General features: G+C 46.1%; 2 protein-coding genes and 1 long non-coding RNA gene across 6 annotated transcripts in view; 1 reads left to right on the top strand and 2 right to left on the bottom strand.

The window, feature by feature from the left end:
* Nucleotides 1-10,361, bottom strand: part of il1rap (interleukin 1 receptor accessory protein) — a 31,565-nt gene extending 21,204 nt beyond the window's left edge. For both annotated transcript variants that reach the window (XM_086262510.1, XM_086262511.1), the window contains exons 1-2: nucleotides 9,913-10,361; nucleotides 5,665-5,750 (exon numbers count right to left, since the gene is read on the bottom strand). In XM_086262510.1, coding sequence (XP_086118636.1) covers nucleotides 5,665-5,750; nucleotides 9,913-9,914 — 88 coding nt within the window. In that variant the 5' untranslated portion in view covers nucleotides 9,915-10,361. The remainder of the gene's footprint in view (nucleotides 1-5,664; nucleotides 5,751-9,912) is intronic.
* LOC147315244 (uncharacterized) overlaps nucleotides 1-13,313 on the top strand; it is a 41,721-nt gene extending 28,408 nt beyond the window's left edge. The window contains exon 5 of the long non-coding RNA XR_015124778.1: nucleotides 12,738-13,313. This is a non-coding gene — a long non-coding RNA (uncharacterized LOC147315244). The remainder of the gene's footprint in view (nucleotides 1-12,737) is intronic.
* Nucleotides 13,314-19,183: 5,870 nt separating this feature from the next.
* LOC147315243 (fibroblast growth factor 12-like) overlaps nucleotides 19,184-23,277 on the bottom strand; it is a 47,515-nt gene continuing 43,421 nt past the window's right edge. For all 3 annotated transcript variants that reach the window (XM_086262509.1, XM_086262508.1, XM_086262507.1), the window contains exons 4-5: nucleotides 21,247-21,445; nucleotides 19,184-19,513 (exon numbers count right to left, since the gene is read on the bottom strand). In XM_086262509.1, the coding sequence (XP_086118635.1) occupies nucleotides 19,362-19,513; nucleotides 21,247-21,445 (351 nt within the window). In that variant the 3' untranslated portion in view covers nucleotides 19,184-19,361. The remainder of the gene's footprint in view (nucleotides 19,514-21,246; nucleotides 21,446-23,277) is intronic.

The following is a 23,277-nucleotide window of genomic DNA, read 5'->3' as shown; positions in this document are numbered from 1 at the left end:
GGAGCTCTCTGCAGCACAGAGCGGTGCAACAGTCACGCCTCGTTTCTTTATGTTGGGCAGGAAAATTGGAAATAGGTGCAGCGATTTATTGAAACTTGGAGAAACATACACAGAAATACGGCAAAAATATGTGACTGCCTTTATTTTTCTGCTTGACCTCTGAGCAGCTCTGTCGCCTCTGCACGATGGAAACATGCAACCTAAGCTAAGGCATGCAATAAAAACGGGCTTTATTCATGTCCTTACAAAAATAGACTGACTGTGCTGTGCCTGGATGGTGTGTGTGTGTGTGTGTGTGTGTGTGTGTGTGTGTGTGTCCCCTGTGATGAAATTTTTCCTGCTGCAGAAAGCAGATGTTCTGATGATGCAGATGTTAATAACAGATGTTAATAATATGAATAAAGCCAAACGGGCCTCACTCACAGTTTTACTGGGGCGCGGAAAATAATGTTTATTTTTATTTTTTGTAAATATGAAAACAACTTCATTAATATTTTATTTATATATTATTCTAGTAATCTGGAAAAATAATCTTCCAAAGCGTTTGACTGAATGTGGACACCCCACGCCCCCCTTTAGACTCAGCCCTGCCTGCTGAAGGTGATGAAGGTCTCGGGTTAAGAGAAACATCAAAACCATCTCTTTCTCTTAACCTGAGCTCGGTAACAGCTCCGCCTCTTTGCTCTCTGCCGAGTGTGTGTAGACCAATGGGTGCAGCGTGTTTAACTATGACATCATCATCTTAGTCACAGGCATGCTCTTTGATACGTTTCTACTGCGGGGCTGTTTTCAGGTGCAGATACGGGCGAAACGCTCACTGACGTCGCGAAGCTCAAAGCAAAAAATGAGCATCAGGGATTTTCTGTGATACTCTGTGAACTGGGCACTCCTACAGAAACAGACAGTAAAATATCATCAGCATAGAAATTACACGAACATCTGCTTAAGTTCCAGATTGCCGTCACTGTCTCTGCTTATGAAAATCATACAAAGGTGGAACAGGAAAAAACAGGGTGAATTTTAGCCCAGCACAGACATCCCGCCGTGCTGAATGAGGTGTCAGTAAAGCCATTAGTGCTGTAGTATTTATAGCTGATGTAATTCTCCTGCAGTGAGGATGAAACAGCTCTAACTGATGGCTGTAACTAAAAGAGAAAGTGCAAACCCTCATCCAGGATTTTTATCGTAAGCAGGACTTAATTTTTTTTTTTTTTTTTTTTTTGGCCTGTCCCGTTTGGCTCTGTTGCATCAGAATTGTTGTCTAAAGGCAAAGAAAGATGCCCAACGGATTTACTTTACCAAACTGACCATCCCAGCCTTGCCGTAATGGTCCATTTGATTCACCTTTTATTGTTTATTTTATTTTCACTTGCTGAATACGGGACAGACTTGACTGGGGGAAAGAAGGGGAGAAAGAAAGAGAAAGAGCTGAGAAGAGGGACGGGGGAGAAGGGCAAAAGACAAAAACCAACAGAACGGGCAGAGAAAAAAAATGCATATATCAATCACCTGGATCACCTGCTGAGAAAGAAAAAAGAAAACAAGCAGAAGAGAACAAGAGTAATAGAATAAACAACATCACAATGATATATGGGAATATGACAGTAAATACTAAATGTTAAACATTATTGTGCAGCACATAAGATCAACAGAACACAGTGTGCTTTGAGGTAGGAGCCAAAAAGGGTGTAGTTTGTGGGTGTGATCACCCGTGTGTACACCTGTGAGCATGGACGCGCTTGTTTTTTGTTTTTTTAAAAGGTTCCTTCATGTAATAATCTGCTAGAGGGTGTGGGGGGGCCACAGCCCCGTCCTCCAGGACATGAAGCAGGTGTGGAGGAGATCAAAACTCCAGACATCCAGAGGCCCCCAGAACACAAGAGACCAAGGAAGACCAACAGCTGCGCCACTGTCCCGGAAAGAGCTGAGGAGAGTCCCAGATGAGGGCTCACTCAGCAGCCGCGGAGCAGAAGCCAGGGGGAGTTGCAGTGACGCGCCCGTGAGCTCCGCCGGCAGCCAGCCGTGCCTGAGTGACCGAGCCCCAGGCCGAGAGGCCGGGGGCACCCCACCTCCGAAGTGGCCCGAGCGAGCCCCAGGCTCCAGGCCCCGATAAGCGGCCGCCAAGGAGTGAGCCGGTGTGTACCTGGACGCCCATCCCCGGACACAAAGAACCACCAACGCACCGATGTCTGAGGGAGTCCGCCACTGGCAGGGGAAGTGGTGGTAGGGGGAGATAGGCCTCCAAACCTTGGAGGGCCTGAGGTGTCCCCAGAGAGGTGGCGTCTGATACCCAACCTGACATATAGACACAGACATACAGGCACACACAGACACAAACATCCATTCCCACCCTCATGCTCTCATATGCACTCACTCCACACTCAACCAACGTGGAGACAGACATAAAGAGACGTTGTACACACGATCACACTCCCCAAGCGTACTCTACGAACCGGGTCTAGGTGCCCCCGCCCCTGGAGGGGGGAACTGCACCCAGACCCAGGTGGTGTTTCCCTTTTCCCTGCGGTGGGGGGAGGCAGATCGCCCCGACTCCGCAGCAGCAGGAAGGCTCCACACTCCAGACCGCAGTCGGACGGCCAACTCCTCCTCCTAGCCCCCCTGCTCCAGCAGGTCGCAGAGAACGGGGGTGGGAGAAGACTCCAAACCTCCCTCCACCCGCTCATTGTAATGTTGATGCATGTGTGTTCTAAGGTGCAATTAAAACCCAGGAGGGCATGGAGCTACCTGCCAAGGAGCAGCAGGTAAGCGCATGGTCCCTCCTGCTAGCCCTCAATGTCTACGTGTATTTAAAATTGAGAGGTGGGCAACGATGCCAGGGGTGGGGTGTACACCCTGATGGTACTTTGGACTCCGTGTATCGTGCCCACCCCCAAGATCCTATATGTATGTGTAATGAGAGTGTGAGTAATGTGAATGTCTAAGTTGTGGGATAAAATTGAGGCAGAGGCAGCCAGAAGGGGACAGAGGGGGGGTAGCCTCCTCTGCACCCTGGTGACATACCCCTACTCCAAGGCCCTGCATGTGTGGGTGGTTGTGGTGGAGCGGGAAGAGGGAGGCAGCTGGAGATGGGGAGGGAAGGAAGGGAGGGGCAAGTGACCCCTCCCTGGGGCCAGCTCCCCCGCTGACCCCAGTAGGCACCCCCATACTCCGCGACCCGCCAGGGAAAGGGGGCCCAGGCCCATCCAGACCGGGCCCAGTGCAGCAGCGCCGCCCGGCCCCACAGAGCCCGGGACAGTCCACCCAACCCCACCACAGAGAAAACTGCACCCACCCCACCATCCACTCATCTTCCAGACTACATAAGACAATAAACACCCAGGCTGAGATCTTCCTCCACCTCTCCTGTATCTCTTTGATACGTTTCTACTGCGGGGCTGTTTTCAGGTGCAGATACGGGCGAAACGCTCACTGACGTCGCGAAGCTCAAAGCAAAAAATGAGCATCAGGGATTTTCTGTGATACTCTGTGAACTGGGCACTCCTACAGAAACAGACAGTAAAATATCATCAGCATAGAAATTACACGAACATCTGCTTAAGTTCCAGATTGCCGTCACTGTCTCTGCTTATGAAAATCATACAAAGGTGGAACAGGAAAAAACAGGGTGAATTTTAGCCCAGCACAGACATCCCGCTGTGCTGAATGAGGTGTCAGTAAAGCCATTAGTGCTGTAGTATTTATAGCTGATGTAATTCTCCTGCAGTGAGGATGAAACAGCTCTAACTGATGGCTGTAACTAAAAGAGAAAGTGCAAACCCTCATCCAGGATTTTTATCGTAAGCAGGACTTAAATTACCGATTGATCATCAAAATTAGCGCAGACCAATTTTCCCTCAATTGATTTAATTGAGCAGCGGTCTCAGCGCTGACCCGAGGCCAATCAGTCAGTCAGATTACAAAGCACGCAGCTCGCTCTACAAGCACCTCATCTATAATGACTGAATGACTTAAATGGAGGATAAAGATGATTGCTGTTCAACACAGCATGGGATAATAATAAGGACGACTATCATCCACCACGAGGAGCAGACTCTTGTAGAATGTGCGACCCCTAAACCCACCTAAGCACAGGAAATACCCTTAAAATCACATTTAAGACCCCCCCTCACAGTCTAAACTGAAACACACACTGAAACTGTCTGAAGGTGCAAAACATTATCAGGGATCAGTGGGACCTCTGTAACCATAGAAACCAGGTAACTCATGCATTATGAGACAAATCCAACAACAGAAACTGTTTCGATTTCGTGGCTCGTCCAGCGGCTCGTCTGGGGTCCCGAGCCTCAGTTTGAGAAACTGAAGTGCAGGTGGTTTCAGGATGGTGAACACCGAGCTCTGGATTAATGGAGGCTCTGTGCCCCTCCTGTACGGAGCTGGATCGAGTGTGCGTGTTGGTAATTGACCTGTCAGGTTCTCCCGGCCGGCGTATTAGTCTTTCTATTAAAACCTTCTCCAGCATCCGTCCACCTCTTCCCGTCCTCCTCCCTCGATATCCATCCATCCATCTACACTAACGCCTCCAGCCTGATCCTACCTCTCCACACACACATCACCCATCTGTCCGTAACAAGCTGCAGCGTTTAGCTTCAGTCCCAGCGATCTGTATGAGGATAATAGGACTACAGTGATGGCGTCGCTGTGTTTGTGATGCTTCAATAATCTGGTTGAAACAGTTTAACATTGATCTGCAACTCGTGTCACAATCGAGGTTTGACTTTAGTCCTTTTATTTAATTTTGCCGTTTTCAGACGTCAGAAATAGCTTTTATTAATGAACCAATCAGGGATGTTACACATCAGGTGACATCTACATATATCAGCATCGTCCAGGTGACGTTTATTTCTTCACATCCTGCTGATGGTTTTAGTTACTCTGGAGGTCTTTAAGCTACTATTACACCAAACATCTGAGCTTTTAATCATGGTTATCAGGAGTGCTTGTCAGGCCCTGTTTAGTCTCTATAAACAGATCTGCTGTGTGGGTGTGCAGGTCACCCTCAGCCGTGTGCGTGCGTCTGCAGCGTGAGCGTGGAGGGAAACTCGCGACCTTCAGGGTGAAAATTAAAATCACGTTGTTGTTTTTGAAACGGTTGATTTATGGCACGTTTGAAGAGAGCAGCTTTTCCGCCCGCAGCGTCCCCTCCCCTCCTCCTCACTTTACATCCACCCACCTCCTCTACACTGACCTCCCACTGCCCACCCCTGCCTCCCCGCCACCCTCCGACAGCGTTACAAATGAGGCTCCTCGCTCAGGAACCATCCATTCGCCGTCCCACGGGGCGAGAGCTCCGGCTTTTAATTAACCTCACTTCTGCAGAGTTGCACCGCAGAAACAAGAAAGATTTTCAGTTAAGCAGACCTGAGAGACTCTTAGAGGAAAACACGGCACTCGTTTTTGTCCCTCTCAGTTCCCTTCAGCGTAGAAAGAACTCGTCGGCCTGATGGATCCAAATCCACACTTCATCCTCACTCCTGTGCCTCTACATGAGAATTACCTGAAGCTTTTAAAACCAATGTGCATTCAGATTTTTAGGTTTTCTGCTTCGCTGCTGCCGAAAGACAAAAAATGCCAACAGACTCGAGTCACTGACTCGACCCTCCGAGGAGCTCCGATCTCATCCCGCCTGTCACAGCTGTCACCTACCTGTCGGAGCGCTGGACTGACTGGCAGCAGGGGAAGTCCCGCCCATCACGGCGAGGAGGAAGACGAGGGCGGAGATGAAAGTTGCCCTGCAAAGACAAAGACTGTTAATGTTTATTTTTCAACAACCTTCAAAACAAACACAAACAACATGAAACTGCTTCAAACTTGACAAAGAAAATTTTTTTGAGTCATTCTTGTCATCATTTTTCCATAACTCCATCCATGACTTCAACTTTTTAAGTGAGTGAGAAAACCAAAGAAGGCGTTCACGTATGTGTGGTCTGAATATGTCTGAATGTCTTTATGAAATTATTTATTCCACAAAGACTCTTTTGTTACGTTGGGTTAGTGTAGCATCAGGGTTTAGAATTACAGTCCTCCGCACATACAAGGTCTTCTCTTAATGACCTTGTAGTACCATATCACCCTATTAGAGCACTTCGCTCTCGCTCTGCAGGCCTACTTGTTGTTCCTAGAGTATTTAAAAGTAGAATGGGAGGCAGAGCCTTCAGTTTTCAGGCCCCTCTTCTGTGGAACCAGCTTCCAGTTTGGATTCAGGAGACAGACACTATCTCTACTTTCAAGATTAGGCTTCAAACTTTCCTTTTTGCTAAAGCATATAGTTAGGGCTGGACCAGGTGACCCTGAACCCTCCCTTAGTTATGCTGCAATAGACGTAGGCTGCCGGGGATTCCCATGATGCATTGGGTGTTTCTTCCTCACTATGTGTTAACAGACCTCTCTGCACTGAATCATACTTGTTATTAATCTCTGGCTCTAACTCTGTGCTGAAAAGGTCACTGCAGCTGACCTCCCAGCAGTCTACACACCTGTCTGCTGATTAACTTGCACACATGTGTAACTGACAGCTGTATCTGCTCACCTGACCAGCATCCAAAGGTGTGCAGATCGTGGAGGGATATCTGAATGATTCGAGAATGAGTTTGTTTTTTAATTCGCATCCGTTGCCGGGGAAACCTCCGACACACACCGGCTGTTTTACTGGACTACAGCACGAGTCCAGGCTGACCTACCCCACCTCTGTCTGTCTGTGCACGTCCGAGAAATGAGAAATTGTATCTATTTTCATTTCATTTTATTGGTTTATTGTGGGAGTGTGTGTTTGCTCTGCAGCAGCGAGTCATGATTAATTTTTATGGATCAATATGTGCCACCTCCTCCTCCTCCTGCGTGCAGCGCGCTTCAGGACAGGAAAGAGGGTTAAAGGTCACATGCCTCCTTACATAGATGATAAATAAAAGCTAAAGATAGATTTGAAAAACGGAAATCAAATAAAAACTAGACTTCTGCCAAACAACAGGATCTGACTGAGTCAAACTCTAAACACAGGAAATGTCTTCAGCTTTAGTTGTTGTTAATCTGCTTAAATCTGCAGCCTCAGCGAGCCGTTACTATCAGACAGTACTCACATATATTCCTACTTTAACTATACAGCTGAGAAAGCCATGCTTTATCCTAATAATCTATAAAAAGCAGAGTAAAGATTACCCGGTTACTAACAGATAAAATAAAAAAGGAGGCACGGCTCGCAGGGACAGTAAAACTTGCAGCGCCTGAGATTTCACTCTTAAAGGAAGTCACGGTCCCCTGCCCGCACACCTCCACAGGGAGGCTGATGGATGTCTCTGAAAAACGAAACGACCCGAGCTGCAAGCAGGTAACTGCTCATGTCACGCTGTCTGAATAACAGACCGTCTTCATGGTCGCTTAGTAATCCAAACCCGTCGCACTGACAGGAAGAAGCTTTGCAGCTTGTTTGTCTTTCCTTCGTCCACCTGGAACAATTGGAGGAGACTCGGTCAGCTGATCGCAGGTGAGGCAGGTGAGACGTTAATGCGCTTAAATCTGGAAATCTGAAAAGTCACATGATCAACACGAGACGCTGATCACTGAAAACGGTTTTGGGCTGAAATACAGTTGTTGGCACTGAGCCTTCTCAGTTGCCATGGTAATGCATCATCTCTGAGGAGGATGGGCAGCGCATATTTATCCTGCAGCTACAATCCACTTTGCAACCCACCTGCACCCAAGCTCCTCCCTGTTATGGCATTCCTAACTACATGAGCGTGAAAGCTGCTCTCTCCGAGGAGGTCGGGGTGGTGTGCAGTCCCCCTCCACCAAACTTGACACTTGGCACAGTGCAGTCAGACAAGTACTGTTGTCCTGGCAACTGCCAAACCCAGACTCGCCCATCAGATTGCGAGATGGAGAAGCGTGATTGGTCACTCCAGAGAACGCGTCTCCACTGCTCTAGAGTCCAATGGCGACATGCTTTACATCACTGTATCCGACGCTTTGCATTGAGCTTGATGATACAGCCGGTCGCCATGGAAACCTGCTCCACAAAACTCTCTACGCTCTGTTCTTGAGCTAATCTGAAGGTCACGTGAAGTTTGCAGAAGTTTGCAGACAGTGGGTGACCTCTGTGCACGGCGCACCTCAGCATCCGCTGACCGCGCTCTGATTTTACGTGATCTACCGCTTCATAGTTGTGTTGCTGTCCTTCACCATCGATTCCACTTTGCTATAATCCCACTAACAGCTGACTGTGGAATATTTAGTGGCGAGGAATTTTCACGGCTGGACCTGTTGCACAGGTGTCGTCTTATGGAAGTGACTGGAACACCTGAATTCAGTGAGTTGGTTGGAGAGTGGATACTTTTGGAGATGTAGTGCATCATTCAGGAGACGACTGCAGCGCGTTGGGCGTGAGTAAAATAAATAAGGGGTTGTGTTGACCAGCACATCGGCGATAACCGCCGCCGTAGGTCTCAGACTGAGCCTGTCGAAGGCTGTGACGCAAACAGAATCGTGACTCACGTCTTTATCTGCTTCATGCCTCTCATGAACAGAAACCAGCCTCCCAGTATGGAAACCATCACTTTCACTTCAGTTCCCATTAGTCTCATTAGTCGTGTGGTCTGGGAAAACATCCCAAAACTTCCAGTAAGACTTTGTTCTGTTCGACCAACACCTGAAAACCTACAAACGTTCATTCACCTGAGATGTGAGAGGCCACAGATCTCAGCTGTTCCTGTTTGACATTTTAATAACAAACGAACAGCCGAGCCACGGGAAAATGCACCACAGCAGAAAACGAGTAAGAAGGTGAAGAAAGATGGAGAGGCGCTGCAAGAGACAGACGGAGGGACATAAAGAGTCACGGTGGACAATCAGGCAGAACTAGTGGATCCCAGGAGGGACATACAGACCCAGAGCTGCTCACCAACGCCATCCATCACTCACACACACTCTCTCACTCACACACACACACACCTCCTGTGTGTGTTTGCATGAGCGAGCGATACGCTTCATCACAGGTACAGAGATATAACCCCCTCGAGCTTCGCCCCAGAGGATTCTGGGTACTAGATTGCCCATTTTTTAGAGACTGAGTGAGTTAAACAAACACACAAAACAAAACAGCAGCTTCCTCTGAGGAAATCTTCATCACTCCATCTGCACACTTCATTTACAGTTTACTCATCTGCTCGCTTTTATTTCTTTGTTGTTTTTCTTCATTTCTGGGGGGGGGGGGGGTGTTACTGCACTGCCTCATCAGTTCAGTGCTTAGATGTGATGATGATGATGATGAAGAGGCATGTGGGCTGCAGTTATGTTTCTGCTGATCACTGCAGACTCTGACCTGACTGACTATAATCGGATTATCGGGACCAGATCGATGGAGACTGTCCTCCAAACGTCAGACTGACATTTATAAAGTGTCCACTTCCAGCTGCCTTCACATCCGGACAGCTGTGAAACGAACTTCATTATTTTAAGAAGCTCTCTGTCCTTCACGTAAAATTCGGCCCTCATAACATATCAGAATTTGAACTTCCACTCACAGCAGCAGGACAAAGCGTAAATGATTTACTGGAGTTGTACATGTTTTTGAGCGCGGGCAGGTCGGGGCAGGGCACGCACGCCGAACCGAAGAACACATAAACATGATATCAGCTGACGCGCGTTTTCTGATAAAGAAAATCGATCCACGCAGGAATTGTGAGATTTTGAGAATGAAACTCGGCATGCAGGCGCACGGACACCAGCAGAGAGACTCTGCGTCCGGACAGCCCGCTGCGGATCACCGGTGTGCGCGGTGGTACTCTCACTGACGGCGGCTCTCCGTCAGTGAGCCCGCAGAACCAACCCGAGCCTGGTAAAGCACAGCGGCGGGGTCCGTAGAGGAAACAGTACATTTAAAACCAGCAGGCGGTCACTTACATTGGCAGCAGGTCCTCCGGGGGTGAGAGGTGTGAGTCCGGTCGGGGCTGTCAGAACAGCTGACAGAACCAGGAGTGTCCGGGTCCAGTGTGAGGCGCCAGAGTCCTGCGGCTCACTCACTCCCTCACCCTCTGGGAGCAGCGGGGCTCTGGTGATTAACGGCCGCGTGTCAGGGCTCGATCTCGGCTGTAAATCTCCCACAGAGGCCCCGGTGCTCCGGGAACTCCTCCAAAGTGACGCTCGGAGCTGCTCCGGGTAATTAAGCAGCCGCGGTTAACATCACGTGCCGACTAATTAAAGGCGCGGGAGGGTAGAGCGAGTCTTCGAACAGCTGTGGACAGATGCTGACAGATGTTAACAGCTGGACTCGGTCCGCACAAACTTTAAAGAGTCTTAAAAGCGCGTAAAAGGCGCAGCGAGCGACGCAGTGTTTACGTGGAGGAAGTAAAAGTTCCGCGGATTCCGGTCCACGCTCCTCCTCCTCTCTCACTCTGTTGCGACATCGATGCGAGTTATTTCCCAATAACACACACACACACACACACACACACACAGAGCTCCGTGAAGATGCCCCCCCCCCTCCATTAACAGGTCTCTTGTTTGGTGTTAGGATGGATGATCGTTTCTGAAATAACGGCGCTTTATTCATTTCTATCTGTGATGCTTTTTTGAATTCGCTGCGTTTTTCTATTCATGTTTTTATTTCATTCACATTTTTATCAAGATTTGAAACTAGTAAAATATTTACTAGTTTTATTTAAGGAAATCGTCAGAAACTCCAGCTGGGAACCAACAGCAGTCCTGCTTCAGTCTGAAAATGTAATCTGATTACAATGGTTGGACTAAAAGTTGCAGCCTGGTGTGATGTCGCCCCCTGGTGGTGTCTGTCAGCAGTCTGAGCTTTGCAGGCTCACTGACGTTCAAATGTGGTGAAGTACATTTAAAATAAGAGAAAAATAAAACCTGATCAATCCCAATTTTCTGAATCTTTCACAATAAAAGCCTCTCACCCGTTGACTCGATGACGCCAGAGAAAACGCTACCCAGGTATTTCCCAATAAAATTCCCATGTTTCTTCACGGTAACCAACAGCTGTTTTAATTTTAATGGAGTGAGGATGAAAGATTTGATCTAAACTACTGAAATGTGTAAAACTGGTGGAAATTCAGTGGAAAGCTCTGCAGCCGTACTCTTCCTGAAGGCGTTAAAGGAAATGAAACTCATACAGCCCACCTTTACAGCACTGACATGGAGGACCAGCCAGTTCATTTTTGGATCAATAAATAATCAATAAAGGTGTGACTGATCAGATCAGACTAAACCTGAAGTTTCTGATCCAGCTTCACCTTAAAATTCCTCCTACAGCTTCACAATAAAAGCCTCCTTGTAATTTCACAGTAAAAGCCTATTAAACCCTATACAGCAAGTCACATAGATCAGGGGTCCCCAATCCCAGGCCTCGAGGGCCGGTGTCCTGCAGGTTTTAAATCTCACCCTGGTCAACACACCTGAATCACATGATTAGTTCATCATCAGGCCTCTGGAGAACTTCAGGACATGTTGAGGAGCTAATTTCGCCATTTAATTCAGCTGTGATGGATCAAGGACACATCTAAACCCTGCAGGGACACCGGCCCTCGTGGACTGGGACTGGGGACCCCCGACATAGATGTTTTACATTAAAAGTCTCCAAGCTGCTGCTTCACAATAAAAGCCTCTCATCTGTAGATGAGACAGTAGAGATCCCCAGGCTGCTTCAAAGTAAAACCCCTTTACCTACTTCCCCGCGAAGAACCATCGTGGCTCCACAATAAAAGCCTACCGTTTACAAAGAAAAAAAAACTCACGAAGTTCCTTCAAAGTAAAAGCACTAAAACGGCTTTACAGTAAAAGTCCATCAGTTTAATTTTGAGTTTACCTTTTCAAGTTCACTTGTTAAAATAAAAGCCCTTGCATTAGTTCTCCAACATCTTCAAAGTTAAAGCCCTCCCCATCTTCTTTATAATAAAAGCCCTACAGCTGTTTTACATTAAAATCCAAAAGATTACATTAAAAGCAGGAAGTCACACAAACACTTCACAATTAAAGTCTTGAAACACATTTGAGCAGTAAAAGCCTCCACAGTAAGAATCCTAAGCTTTGCAAGAAAATCACCAAATCGATTACAATAAGTCACAACGATGTTTCAAAGTAAAAGCTTAAAAGTCTATGGTTTGCTTCACAATGAAAGCTTCACACAAAATAAAAGTCTTGAAGCTGGGTCAGGGCACTACTGCTCCTTCACAATAAAAGTCTCTCAGTACACACAAAATAAAAGCACAAAGATGCTTGAAATTAAAAGCAAACAAGTCCTCCTATGACTTCACAATAAAAGCCCACCAACAGTTTCACAATAAAGGTCACAAAGCTCCTTCAAATTAAAAGACTTAAAGTGGCAATTAAAACTCAACAAAATTCCTTTACTTGCTTCACAATAAAAGTCCCCTAGTAACTTCACAGTAAAAGCCTCTGAGCATTTTTACAGTAAACTGTTTCAAAATAAGAGCTCAGAGACAAAATAAAATGCTAAAGCTGCTTCGTAGTAAAACTCTCACAGCTAACTGTGTGACCAGATTTAGAAATGAAACTCTCGGAGTCGCTTCAAACCGTGTGAATTGGTTTGTAATTAGATGCTTCACAATAAAAGTCATTTCTTTCAAAATAAAACCTGCCACCTGCTTAACCACGAGATGCTGTTGGATCCCAGAGGTCAGGCTGACGGTGTTTCCTCCTTGTTGCTGTGATGTCGGCTGATGGTCGTGTTTTTGTGTCTCTCCTTGTTAAAGTTGGATGAAGCCGCCTGCGAGGTCGTCGCCCGTAAAGTGGAAACCAGCCGCTGAGTGCCTGGATGAGCTTTTAGACCATCTCGGGAATAACTGAGAGCTTTTTAGTGGGAAACCACAAAAACACCTGAGTGTTTCCTGCCGCGGCTGCTTCAGAGATCCCAACGTGACATACACGAGCTTTATTTGTGGCCTAAAGTCTGAATCTGTGCGTTTTGTGTTTATGCAGCAGGACCGAAGTCATTCGAATACAAATCCTCGGACTTACAGGAGATTTGATGACAGATAAACGAGGCCCTTTATCACCATGAAGCAAGTCTGCTGAAGTTACAACTTCAAATAAAAATGAGCGATATCTGTGCTACTCTGACCTTTTCTCAATATTGTTTTAAACGATTCTTTCATTTTCTTTACACATTAAAATCACAAACTCACTAATCTCAAATATTTTGGGACAGACTAACGAACTAACGTGCTTATGGACTGAACAGCTGAACGTACAGAAATCCTGTTTTAAGCAGGCGCTGCTGAAACGTCTTTAGGCAGCTGTTGTTGTGAAATGTTGTTAGTTAAAAATAAAAGTGAATTGAACTGAAACAGTGGCCAGAGCATGAGGATTCATTTCAGATTAAAACACAGAGGCCGACTTTGTTGCTTATTGTGTTTCCAGGGTCTGTGTGCAGTGGATATCCTTAAATGGTCATGTCTACACAGAAGCCCCGCCCTTACGCCCTTGAAACCTCCTTTATGTGAGGAGCAACCAATCAGAAGAAAGTTGCCCTGAAGGATGGGCTGTCCAAAGGGCCAGGATAAGATAAAGAAGGATTATTTTGTGACTCATGCAAAGCAGCTGAGAATGAGCAGAGCAGATTAACATGTACACAGACAAACAAGTTCATCGTCAGGAGTAAAAAACACAGACAGACACTGATGCTCTTATATGTTTTTTTATTTTTCAGTACTCTTTTTTCATCCTGCTGCGTATTTGCGATGATTTTCTTCTAATATATGATGCGTTTTTATATGGAGGTGCGTCCGAAAAGGTGCAAACATCAGCAAACACAAAGAAAGAGCAAGAGATTTTAGGTTCGACAAACACGTTGCAACTCGGTGACGTTCACCCTCCTCCTGGGCCTGCGTCGCTTCGTAATGACATCATCATTTTGTGATACGACAGTGCCCCCTACAGGTTCAACATCTCACTGTTTTTGAGTAAAAAAACTGAGCGTCTCAGTTTTTATAAGCAGGAAACTTTAAAACTGCCATCGTTTAATTTCTAGAGAGCTCAGAGTCGAACCCTGAACGCTTTAAAACACAGACTTTTGTCTTTTCTACACTTTCTGCTTCTCATGAACCGGTTTACAAACTCATGCTGCCTTCAGGTGACGCAGATTACCATCGATGCGAGCCTTATCAACGATGGTTCAATGTTCCCGCTCTGATTTTGTGCTTGTGAAATAAAGGATTTGAAACCCTGCACTTATTTTTTGCTAACTTGAGAAGACTCGAGTTAAAGTATTTGAGAATGTCTCAGTAAAATGACAACAGGCAGCACGGAGACGAAAGAAACACTGTGGACGTTTAAAGCAGCGAACGAACGCACACATCTGGTTTTTCTTACACTTTAAGACATTCTCAAATATTTGATACGCAACTAAAATCTTTTCTTCGCAGGCGTTCGTGTGAGTTTGTGAAAGGTGACAAATGTCATCTGGCGTCACATGTAAATAAATCAAAACAACATTTTTATTTACTTTAACATATAAAAGTTAAATTATATGGTTAACAACAGTAGAAATTATTTTATCTATGAAAGTTATTACATTTATTACTAAGTTGTTGCTGATTTTTTTTCCCTCTATGTTGAATTTATTTCCTTTTTTTTCTGCTTTTGTTTCATTGCTGTCGTGTGCTAGCGTGCTATACGAGCTCAAATGTGAGCGCCATTTGTAGTTACTTCATGTTTGCATTTGAGATCATTTTTTTGATGCATATTCTGAAATAATGTATATTTTCATCATTTTAGTTTATTTTGAAAAGTCTCAACAGGATCTTGAGCTTTATTGTGAAAGATTTATGTGAAAAATAATCAAGTGGACGGTTTTTTGCTAACAAACCGACGCGTAAAACAGTCGCACGTCCGTCCGTAGTGTGGTTATTTTAAATATAAGACAAAGAGAGAACTATAAGAAGAAAGTAAGATGGCCACGACATCAACATTTAATTTCTATCTAGATTTTAGATTTATTTAGATAATAAACTGAGATTTATGACATATGTTTTGGTTATGTGACTGGCACTTTGCTTCCTCCGTACAAAAGGGCTCTCACATGATTTTTGAGGCGAACTTATCTCGTAACTTGAAGGCAGTTAGATTGAAACTGGTTCTGGGTCTCCTGCTGAGCCTGAAGCAGAGGATGTGGTAGAAAAGACACCCGGTACAACATTTCTGTCGAGTGGTTTGGTTGTGTTGACGCTTACAGAAACATTAAGAGGAGAGCGTTCGTGCCGAGCCGCTCGTGTTCCAGTCCTCGCGGTCCGACCCAGAACCCCAAACTGGAAGACATTCTCAGAGGCAGCGCAGCAGACTGTGACTGGTCCATTCATTTCCACCCTTCAGTCCATTTATCCATTTACAACCTCACCAACCACGCCCCGCTTGACCCCGCCTCCTTTTACCCTCCACTTCCACCGATCAGAGTGTTTTTAAGTGTCATCTCTGCAGCTTGGTGTCGGCCGACGGGAGGTGACGAGTTTCCCAAAAACAAACACATCAAAGTTCAAACTCTCGTTCATCTGCAGGCCGAGCTCCTCGTTTGGTGTCCAACTCCAGTCCTCCAGAGCTACCTGCAGCTTTTAGACGCATCCTTGTTCTGACACACCTGAATCAAATGAATGGTTCGTTATTAGGCCTTTGCCAAACTTGATGTCTGCTGAAGAGGGAATCGAACCTTTTGATTCAGCTGTGTTGGAGTAGGGATGCATCTAAAAGCTGCGGACAGCAGCTCTGGAGGACTACAGCTGGACACCCCTGGGTTAAGGGACTTTTATGTAACAAACGTGCAGAACGTCATCAGCAGTTGTTGTTTTAACTGTTTTAAAATGTGACCGTTCTTTAAACCTTTGCTCTGTTTTTATCCCTACGCTCTTTTCGCCAACAGACGTTACTCTCTTACTTGGCACATAAGGTGTTTTTAGTAACTTACTTAAATACGGCTACACTGACTTGCTGCTCCTTATGGTACAAACTGGCCCAGCCTAGTTCTAAAATGAGCAGCTGCTTATTCAGGTTCTGAGAGCTTCCTGTTAATCAGCAACAGAATCAGGATCAGAAGAACAGCCGGGACTGTTTTGGGGACTTGGTCCAATCTAGATGTGGAACCAGGGACAGTACAGTGGAGGGACATTTCAGCCTGAGCAGAGGTTTTCCATCTCTGATCTTTATGACTCAAAAATATCTTTACAAATGATTTTATGATGACAGAAGTTTCTCAGGATTGTTCTGAGCCAGCGTGACGACAGAGGCTGAACTTGTGGAACCACAGTATGAGCTGCAGAGACAGGATCGCAGCACGAATGGCACTAACGACTTTCCATACATGCTGCAGTCCTGGTGATTTTCTCCCGCTGAGAACGGTGAAGGCAGTGATAGAACGTGTGCAGGAGGAAGGACGCGTTTGATGGAGACTTGTTTCATTTTTTTCCCGGTTTTCTTTTTGGGAAACTCGGCTGGTAACATCGGAGAGAAGTAAAGGGTCTGAGTGAGAGAAGAAGGAAAGTCTTAGAGGTTGGAGAGGGCAGTGCAGCGACTCAGGCTGAACGTCTAAACTTTACTCTCTGGAAAGGAAAAGATCTCGCCGTCACAGAGCAGTGCAAGGAAGAAACGTACTCGGGGTGGACGCAATAAAGGGAGCTTTCAATCCTGAGCATCCACCCAGGGAGCTGCACGTCTGCTCTTCCTTAAACTCTTGACTTTTATTTTGAAAGATGACAGGAAATCTTTTCCTTTCAGCTGTGTGAAGTTCAGACGAGGTTGGAGTGAAACAGTTTTCAGGGCAGTGCTCTTTGTCTAAACAAAGCGGGGCAGTGTCAGAAACGCTCCAAAGCCCCCCATCGGCCGACACCTGAATGCATCACGGTGGAGGGAGTGAAAGTGGGAGCGTCGGGCGTTTTATCCAAACACATTCACATCCACGACATAAAAACCTGTTCTGGAATCTTTTGATTCACTAATCAATAACCGACCACTTCATCTTTTCCTTGAAGTTAAATTTAAAATTCAAATTTTCTTTTCTTGAACCGCTGCACACATCGTGCCAATTCAACATAAACAAATGGACCAATCAGAGCTCAGTGTGCCCGTCCTCATCAAAACCAAACACACAGTCGTGTTAATAACAGACAAAGTGAGCGCATGCTGTGGCGTTTTAACCCGTTAAATCCTGATCACGCAGAGCTCCAACACGCCTGCACAGGGCAGGTCGCGGTCGGCTCGTCGTTCAGCTTCAGTCCTGTTCAGACCGGATCAGAGTTACACAACTCGGCTGTTAGTGTCTCAATAAATCATTTAAACCTCCCCATGTCTGCGGGGGCGTCGCACAGAAAGTACATCATGCAATATTTCTTGTAACGCCGCAAAACCCAAAATCTTGTCATGTGATCAGAGCCTGAACGCAGCACAGAGAGACTGAGCTGCGATCAGTTTTTTATGACATTATTGGTGGACTTCACAGTCCTGCTGATCTCTTTTTAAAACCAGCAGCTTTCAGACCAACCTCAAACTCCCCACAGTCAGAGTTACACCTCCACCTGTGCTCACGGCTCTTTGACCTTTCCTGCCCCGGGTTGTGTCTCACAGGCTGCAGGCCTCTAACAGTAACTCACACCAGCCGTGTTTTGGAGAGCAGACTGGTTATAAAGGATAGCTGTAGCTACCAGGACGTCACTCGCTGTAAAATACAAATAAAATTCCAGAATTTCAGTCGCCAAAACTGGAGCTCAGACTTCTTAGGCGGAGGAAATTATCTCTAACAGTGTTTTTTACCAGGCTGTATATTTCTACTGTAAAGCTGTTCATTTTAACATACCAGTCTATGGGGACTGGCTCACCGCTGAAAGTTGCTGCTTGATTTTGGGCTCCTGCCGTCCTTCATTTATTACTTTCTGTGCAATGGAAAAGAATTAGCACTATGCTAAGCTGCACATTTCTGGCATGTTTGCACAGTTCATGGTTACTACAGATCGGTTACTACTACAGTGGGTGTGCTCGCTATAATCTGACAGCACACTGACTGTATAGTTTATACCAAGAAGCACCCAGGGTTGTTTCTGCCCTACGTTTCCCCTGAAATGATTAATTGATTATGTTTTAGGATATTCAAAATCCCCCCATCGTCAACTATTTGTTCATGGAAAATATTTGGGAGTACACCATCTATACTACAGTCTGTTCCAACCGTAAACTGGGCTTGTATTTGACCTATAAACAGCTGCAGGTGCTTTTACAAGCCTCTTGGCAACCCACCTCCACCCCAGCTCTTCTGGGGTGTATCATATCTGATGTCTCAGATGCATAGTGACAAATATAAACTCCTCTGCGGATGTAACAGCCGTTAACACAGCCTGAGACGAAGCCTGCAGACAACACTCAGGGCTGAAAGGTCAAAGCCTTTCTCTGAGCCTCGCACAAACCTTTTAGAACTCGATCCTTCACGTTTGGATGCGTTTAAAGAAGTTTCGTCGGTTTTCGTCAACGTGAAGCGAAAGCAGGAACTCGATCTACAAACTGCTGAGTGATTTTAAAAAGCAGGAATGTGGAGTTCACGTGGACACCACCTGCAGCGACCACACAAACCGGCACGCTGTTCTGATCCTCTCAGGCGTACAGTCACCCGGTCGCCCGACTGACCTCCGTCACAGGAAGCGGTCCGATCGGCACAGAGCCGTCTTCTTTCCTTCAGTCGCCAGTGTCTGCAACAAAAACCCACAAAGGCTCCCACCCCGAAAACACAACGTAACGCACGTAAAGATGTGGCAGCTGAAGAAGACGAAACAGAAAAGGTCTTCCTTCCAACCGGACAGAACATCACGCAGAAGAAGAAGCGCGGCGTGTCAAAAGTGCGAAAGTCTTTGCATTCATTAAGAAATGAAAGGAAGTGAAGTTTCTACATGGCTTAAAGCTTCGGAGTTCTCAGCGCTCGCTCGACTCGCAAAAACATTTTGTCGTCGTTGTGACAGAAATGATGATGATGATTACAATGTGGCGATGAAGAGTAGGTGGGCTAGCCTCTCGGCGCCATTTCAGCAGGGCTCTTTGCATAAAATGTAAATCATCATCATCAACGTCTTGATTTTTTTTCCATTTCCAAACAGGCCCCTCCCCCTCGCCCTCCCCCATTTGATTTAAAATATTTCATAACGAGCACGAAGACCCCACCGCCCCCCCTCCCCTTTTTTTAAGCTTCTTTTTTTCTTTGTTTTCGCCGTCGTTGTTATGGCGGTTGTTGTCGTCGTCGTCGGTGTGGTTGTAGTTGTTGTTGTTGCTGAACAGAGGGAGTGTTAAAATGGGAGTTCTCCTCCTCCTCCTCCACCTTCGCCTCGTCTTCCTCCTGCGGGTGGCGCTGCAGGCTACGACGCCTCTCGTTCTGTGGAGGACTCCGCTGCCCGCTGCTCCCTCTCCAGGCTCCTCGCCCGCTCCTCGCTGTTCATCGTCGGGCTCCTCGAGGACTTCAGCAGCTTCTCCTCGAGCTCGTGCAGCGACGGCTCCTTATACATGCAGACTACAGGGGGGAGGGCGGGGGGAGGACGGGGGAGAAAGACAGTGAGTCATTAAAGCATCACGCCACCACCAACTCTCGAATTTACACATAAAATAAACTGAAAGACATCCAGACGTAAATTCAGATGTCAGAGTTCAACCTGTGATGCTGCATTCAGTGACATAATCATAACTAACAGGTGTGCAGTTTGTGCCAGCGTGGACGAGGACACACCTGAACCTTTATGCAAAGTATAAAAACAAAGCTATTAAAACTAGCAGCTACTTCGAGGTCTATGTGCTGACGTTAAATAACAGAAAAGAAGAAGAACGAATCAGAAATGAGGAGGTAAAAGAAGACATCAGTGAGTTAACGAGGGGGGAGAAGGAAGAAGGGGAGAGGAGGAGGCTGAAGGACACAGAGGAAGAGGAGAAGATTGACAGAAGGACGAGAGGAAGGTGATAGTTGACAGATGTATAGTTGATGGATATTTTTAAATGAAGATGAGGGATGAGAGGGGAGGGGCAGAGCAGCTGAAAGCAGAGACGGAGCTTCGTGTTTCCAGTTAAACCTCCATCTGTGATATTAGAGCTTCACCTTGTCCTCACACTCTGAGTTCTGGCTGGACGACCTTGGCTCCTGGCTCACCTCTGAGCTCTCCACGCCTTCCTCAAACTCTCTCGTTTGCTCCCAGGATCTACGAGCACAGCAGCTGAGCTACAACGGCTCCTACAAACCGACAGCACAACCTCCCAGTCTCACAGTCAGCTGCCGTTTTACTGGTTGTATCGTCAAACAGGACTAAAAATATCACATTAAAAGGCTTCGCTATTCTTTCAATTTATGTAATTCTGGTTCAAGTTCACCAGGAAATACGAGTCTCGGCTGCTTTACTGTTAAGAGGGTCAGTGTTTACGTAGGCTTTACTCGGCCAACGGTTCACCTGAAGTAGGTCAGAATGTGAGGCTGAGGATTTTGAGATATGACGTTCAGAAACACGTTTTCCTGCCTCTGTGTTTTAATATCAGGACGTTTCCAGCAGAATGTAGATGTCAGTGTTTCAGTGTTAAGCACCTACATTTACAAAATCACCTCTAAATGCAAAACCTCAAAGCCCATTTCACTTATTGAACTCATCTTCTACTACGATAAACTACAGACATGTGGAGAACCGTCGATTTCAAAGTACAAAAATCCCAAACTGGGAGAAAAAGCTGACTTTTCTACTTCTTCTCTCATGTTTGCGCTTAAAAAACATTTTGTTGTAAAAATACAGAGTGTGGAGTTTAGCTCAGAGCGGGAGGCGAGGTTACACTTCCCTCTAAACACAACTTGTGTGTCTTTCACTGACGCGGAGCAGAGGAAGCTGAAGATATCAGCTGCATGTGCACACAGAAGAACAATGTGAAATAGTTTTAACATTAGCTTATTAAAAGTTTTGAAATATGATGACTTGTTGGTTAAATGAAATGGAACTGTTGGACTGACGTCATCACAGACCTGCAAAATCAGTCATGAACTGTAAGGATAAATATTCACTCTGGGACAACAGAAAACAAGCGTGCCTTGAACTCCAGGACGGTTCCCCGAGGACCTCAACAATACTGCAGACCCACAAACCTTCTTTACAGATAAAGAAAATCGACGGTGGCGTTACTAATTCACACTTCGTCCTCGTGTTTTGTCTTTCTGTCTGACCCGTGAGACACGAAAGCATCGCCACCACCAACATCTGTGTCCACAGCTGGTCTCACCTTCGATGGGTCTGGGGACAAAGTGTGAGCACGGTTTGGTTTTCTTCACTCGGTTTCCCTTCATGATGATTCCTTCCTTATTGAGGCCCAGGAACCAAGCCCGGCCCGACTCGTGCTGCCGATACATGGTGGACGAGTAGATGACGTAGTAGTTTTCAAAGACCGACTCCTTGAACTTGCACTCTGGTGTGAACACATCCTGATACACAAACACACAGAAAACATTTCAAGTGTAATCAGCAGAGAGATCATTTTGTAGTTTTCCTTACACGACCGCCTGCTTCACATCTCTGTGCGTCCACATGTTTGATTGCACGACTCGACTGCTTTTATCTGAGTTTTATTTTGAAGTTTAAACTTGGGGCTTTTATTTTGAAATGAACAGCGTCGAGTGCTGACCAGCAGCCTTTTAGCGTCACGGTTCAGTTTGTGCTCAAAGCTTTTGTCATCATTTTACTTCCATATGAATCTGCCTGCCTGGTGTGACAGGACAGGAAACGGTCACTACATGCTGATACTTCACAGAAACACGGCAGGATGTGATAGGACACAACACGCGAAGCAGCCAATGAGCTGCGACCAATACGAAACACCTCGAAGGTGATCGATCACATTACACGCACACGATAGCGTCAGCAGCACTGCAGCGCAGCGTCACATGTAACAGGACATGAGAGTCTTACAGAAGCTGGGTCTTAATTCTCAGCCTGAGGTTCACACTGAGCACAGGAACTGTTCACTGCTGCAGTCTTACAACATTTTAATTAAACAAAAGGAATCTGAACTGTAAGAACTTCAATAATCCATAAAACATAAATGGGAAAAGAAGCTCAGTGCAAAGCAGCTGAAGAATAAAACTCGACATTATTTTGAAAGCTTCAAAAAGCTTTTAAGTTGAAATATTAATGTAAGTCTTGTTCGTGCACTTTATCCTTCACGGATCAGGAAGCTGTGGTGGACACCAAACGTGACTGCTGGGCCGTTTAAAGTCCCAGTTTAGCACCTCCCTCCAGGTATAACAGGTGTGTGTGTGTGTGTGCACCCTCTGGATATAACAGGTGGTCAGGTGAGCCAATCAGAGCAGAACAACCCCCCCTAGCCTAGAGCCAGAGCCGGCGTTCAGTTACCTCAATTCTGTGATCACTTAATAAATAAAAAGCAGTTTTGGTCAGCAGGTGTGGACTGCAGGCTCCTGGAGAAGCTTAGAGGCTGTTTTTATTTGTAATCTGTTGCCGATTATGTTTATGTGTCGCTGTGCTTCCTCTCCCAGCCTTTTGCTGCCCTGCTCCGACCTTTGAGACGCGTTCCTGTCATAAACTTTGTATTGATGTAAAAACTTTGCTCACCGTGAGATGTCACAGATGCTAATTACAAATCTGTCTCTGAGTGTTTAAAATGATTCACGAGTGACTGAGAATCTGATAAGAATCACGCTGAAGTCACTACTACACTTAATAAAACCCAACACAAACACAGCAACAGATAAAGAGGAAAAAGGAGCCACGAGGAAGGAAAGACGGGACTTCAAATGGAGCGTGACGATGATGTCGAGGAGGAAGAGGAAACAGAATAAATGATGAAAAGCGTATTTTTTCCTCCCAGCACGCAGCCTGCATCTCATATCAAGACGTGATGGTTTCAGTAAACAGTGTCGAGACGCTCGGGCCTCCCAGCACAACTTTACTTGCAGCTGTCTCACCGCTCATGCTGTAATGCTCTTACATAACTGCAGAGCAAGAGGAGGAGCTGCTGTACTCTTCATCTGAAGCTACACCTGAGAGAACATGAGTTTATATTTTATGGAGCCGAACCAAATCCTCACTTTACCTCCTAAAAAAAACAGGGCTGCCTCTTCCATCCTGGATTTATTCGGCATGTGGTTGAAGGGCTGAGAGATGGGATGGAGTCATGTGATCTCCCCGCTCTCGATGGGAAGCATTTACATTTCAAAGCATTGAGCAGTCAGGACCGACTGGTGAGATGGGATCAGGCCAATTTGTGATTAATTAATAATTAATTAATGATTAAGAT

This window comes from Aulonocara sp. 'chitande type north' Nkhata Bay, linkage group LG14, assembly GCF_057382095.1.
Source record: "Aulonocara sp. 'chitande type north' Nkhata Bay isolate Kocher_YH1m ecotype deep benthic linkage group LG14, A_spYH_male_GT1.1, whole genome shotgun sequence".
Classification (NCBI taxonomy): domain Eukaryota; kingdom Metazoa; phylum Chordata; class Actinopteri; order Cichliformes; family Cichlidae; genus Aulonocara; species Aulonocara sp. 'chitande type north' Nkhata Bay.
The sequence above is the reverse complement of the archived record's forward strand: the minus strand, read 5'-3'. Positions and strand labels throughout refer to the sequence as shown.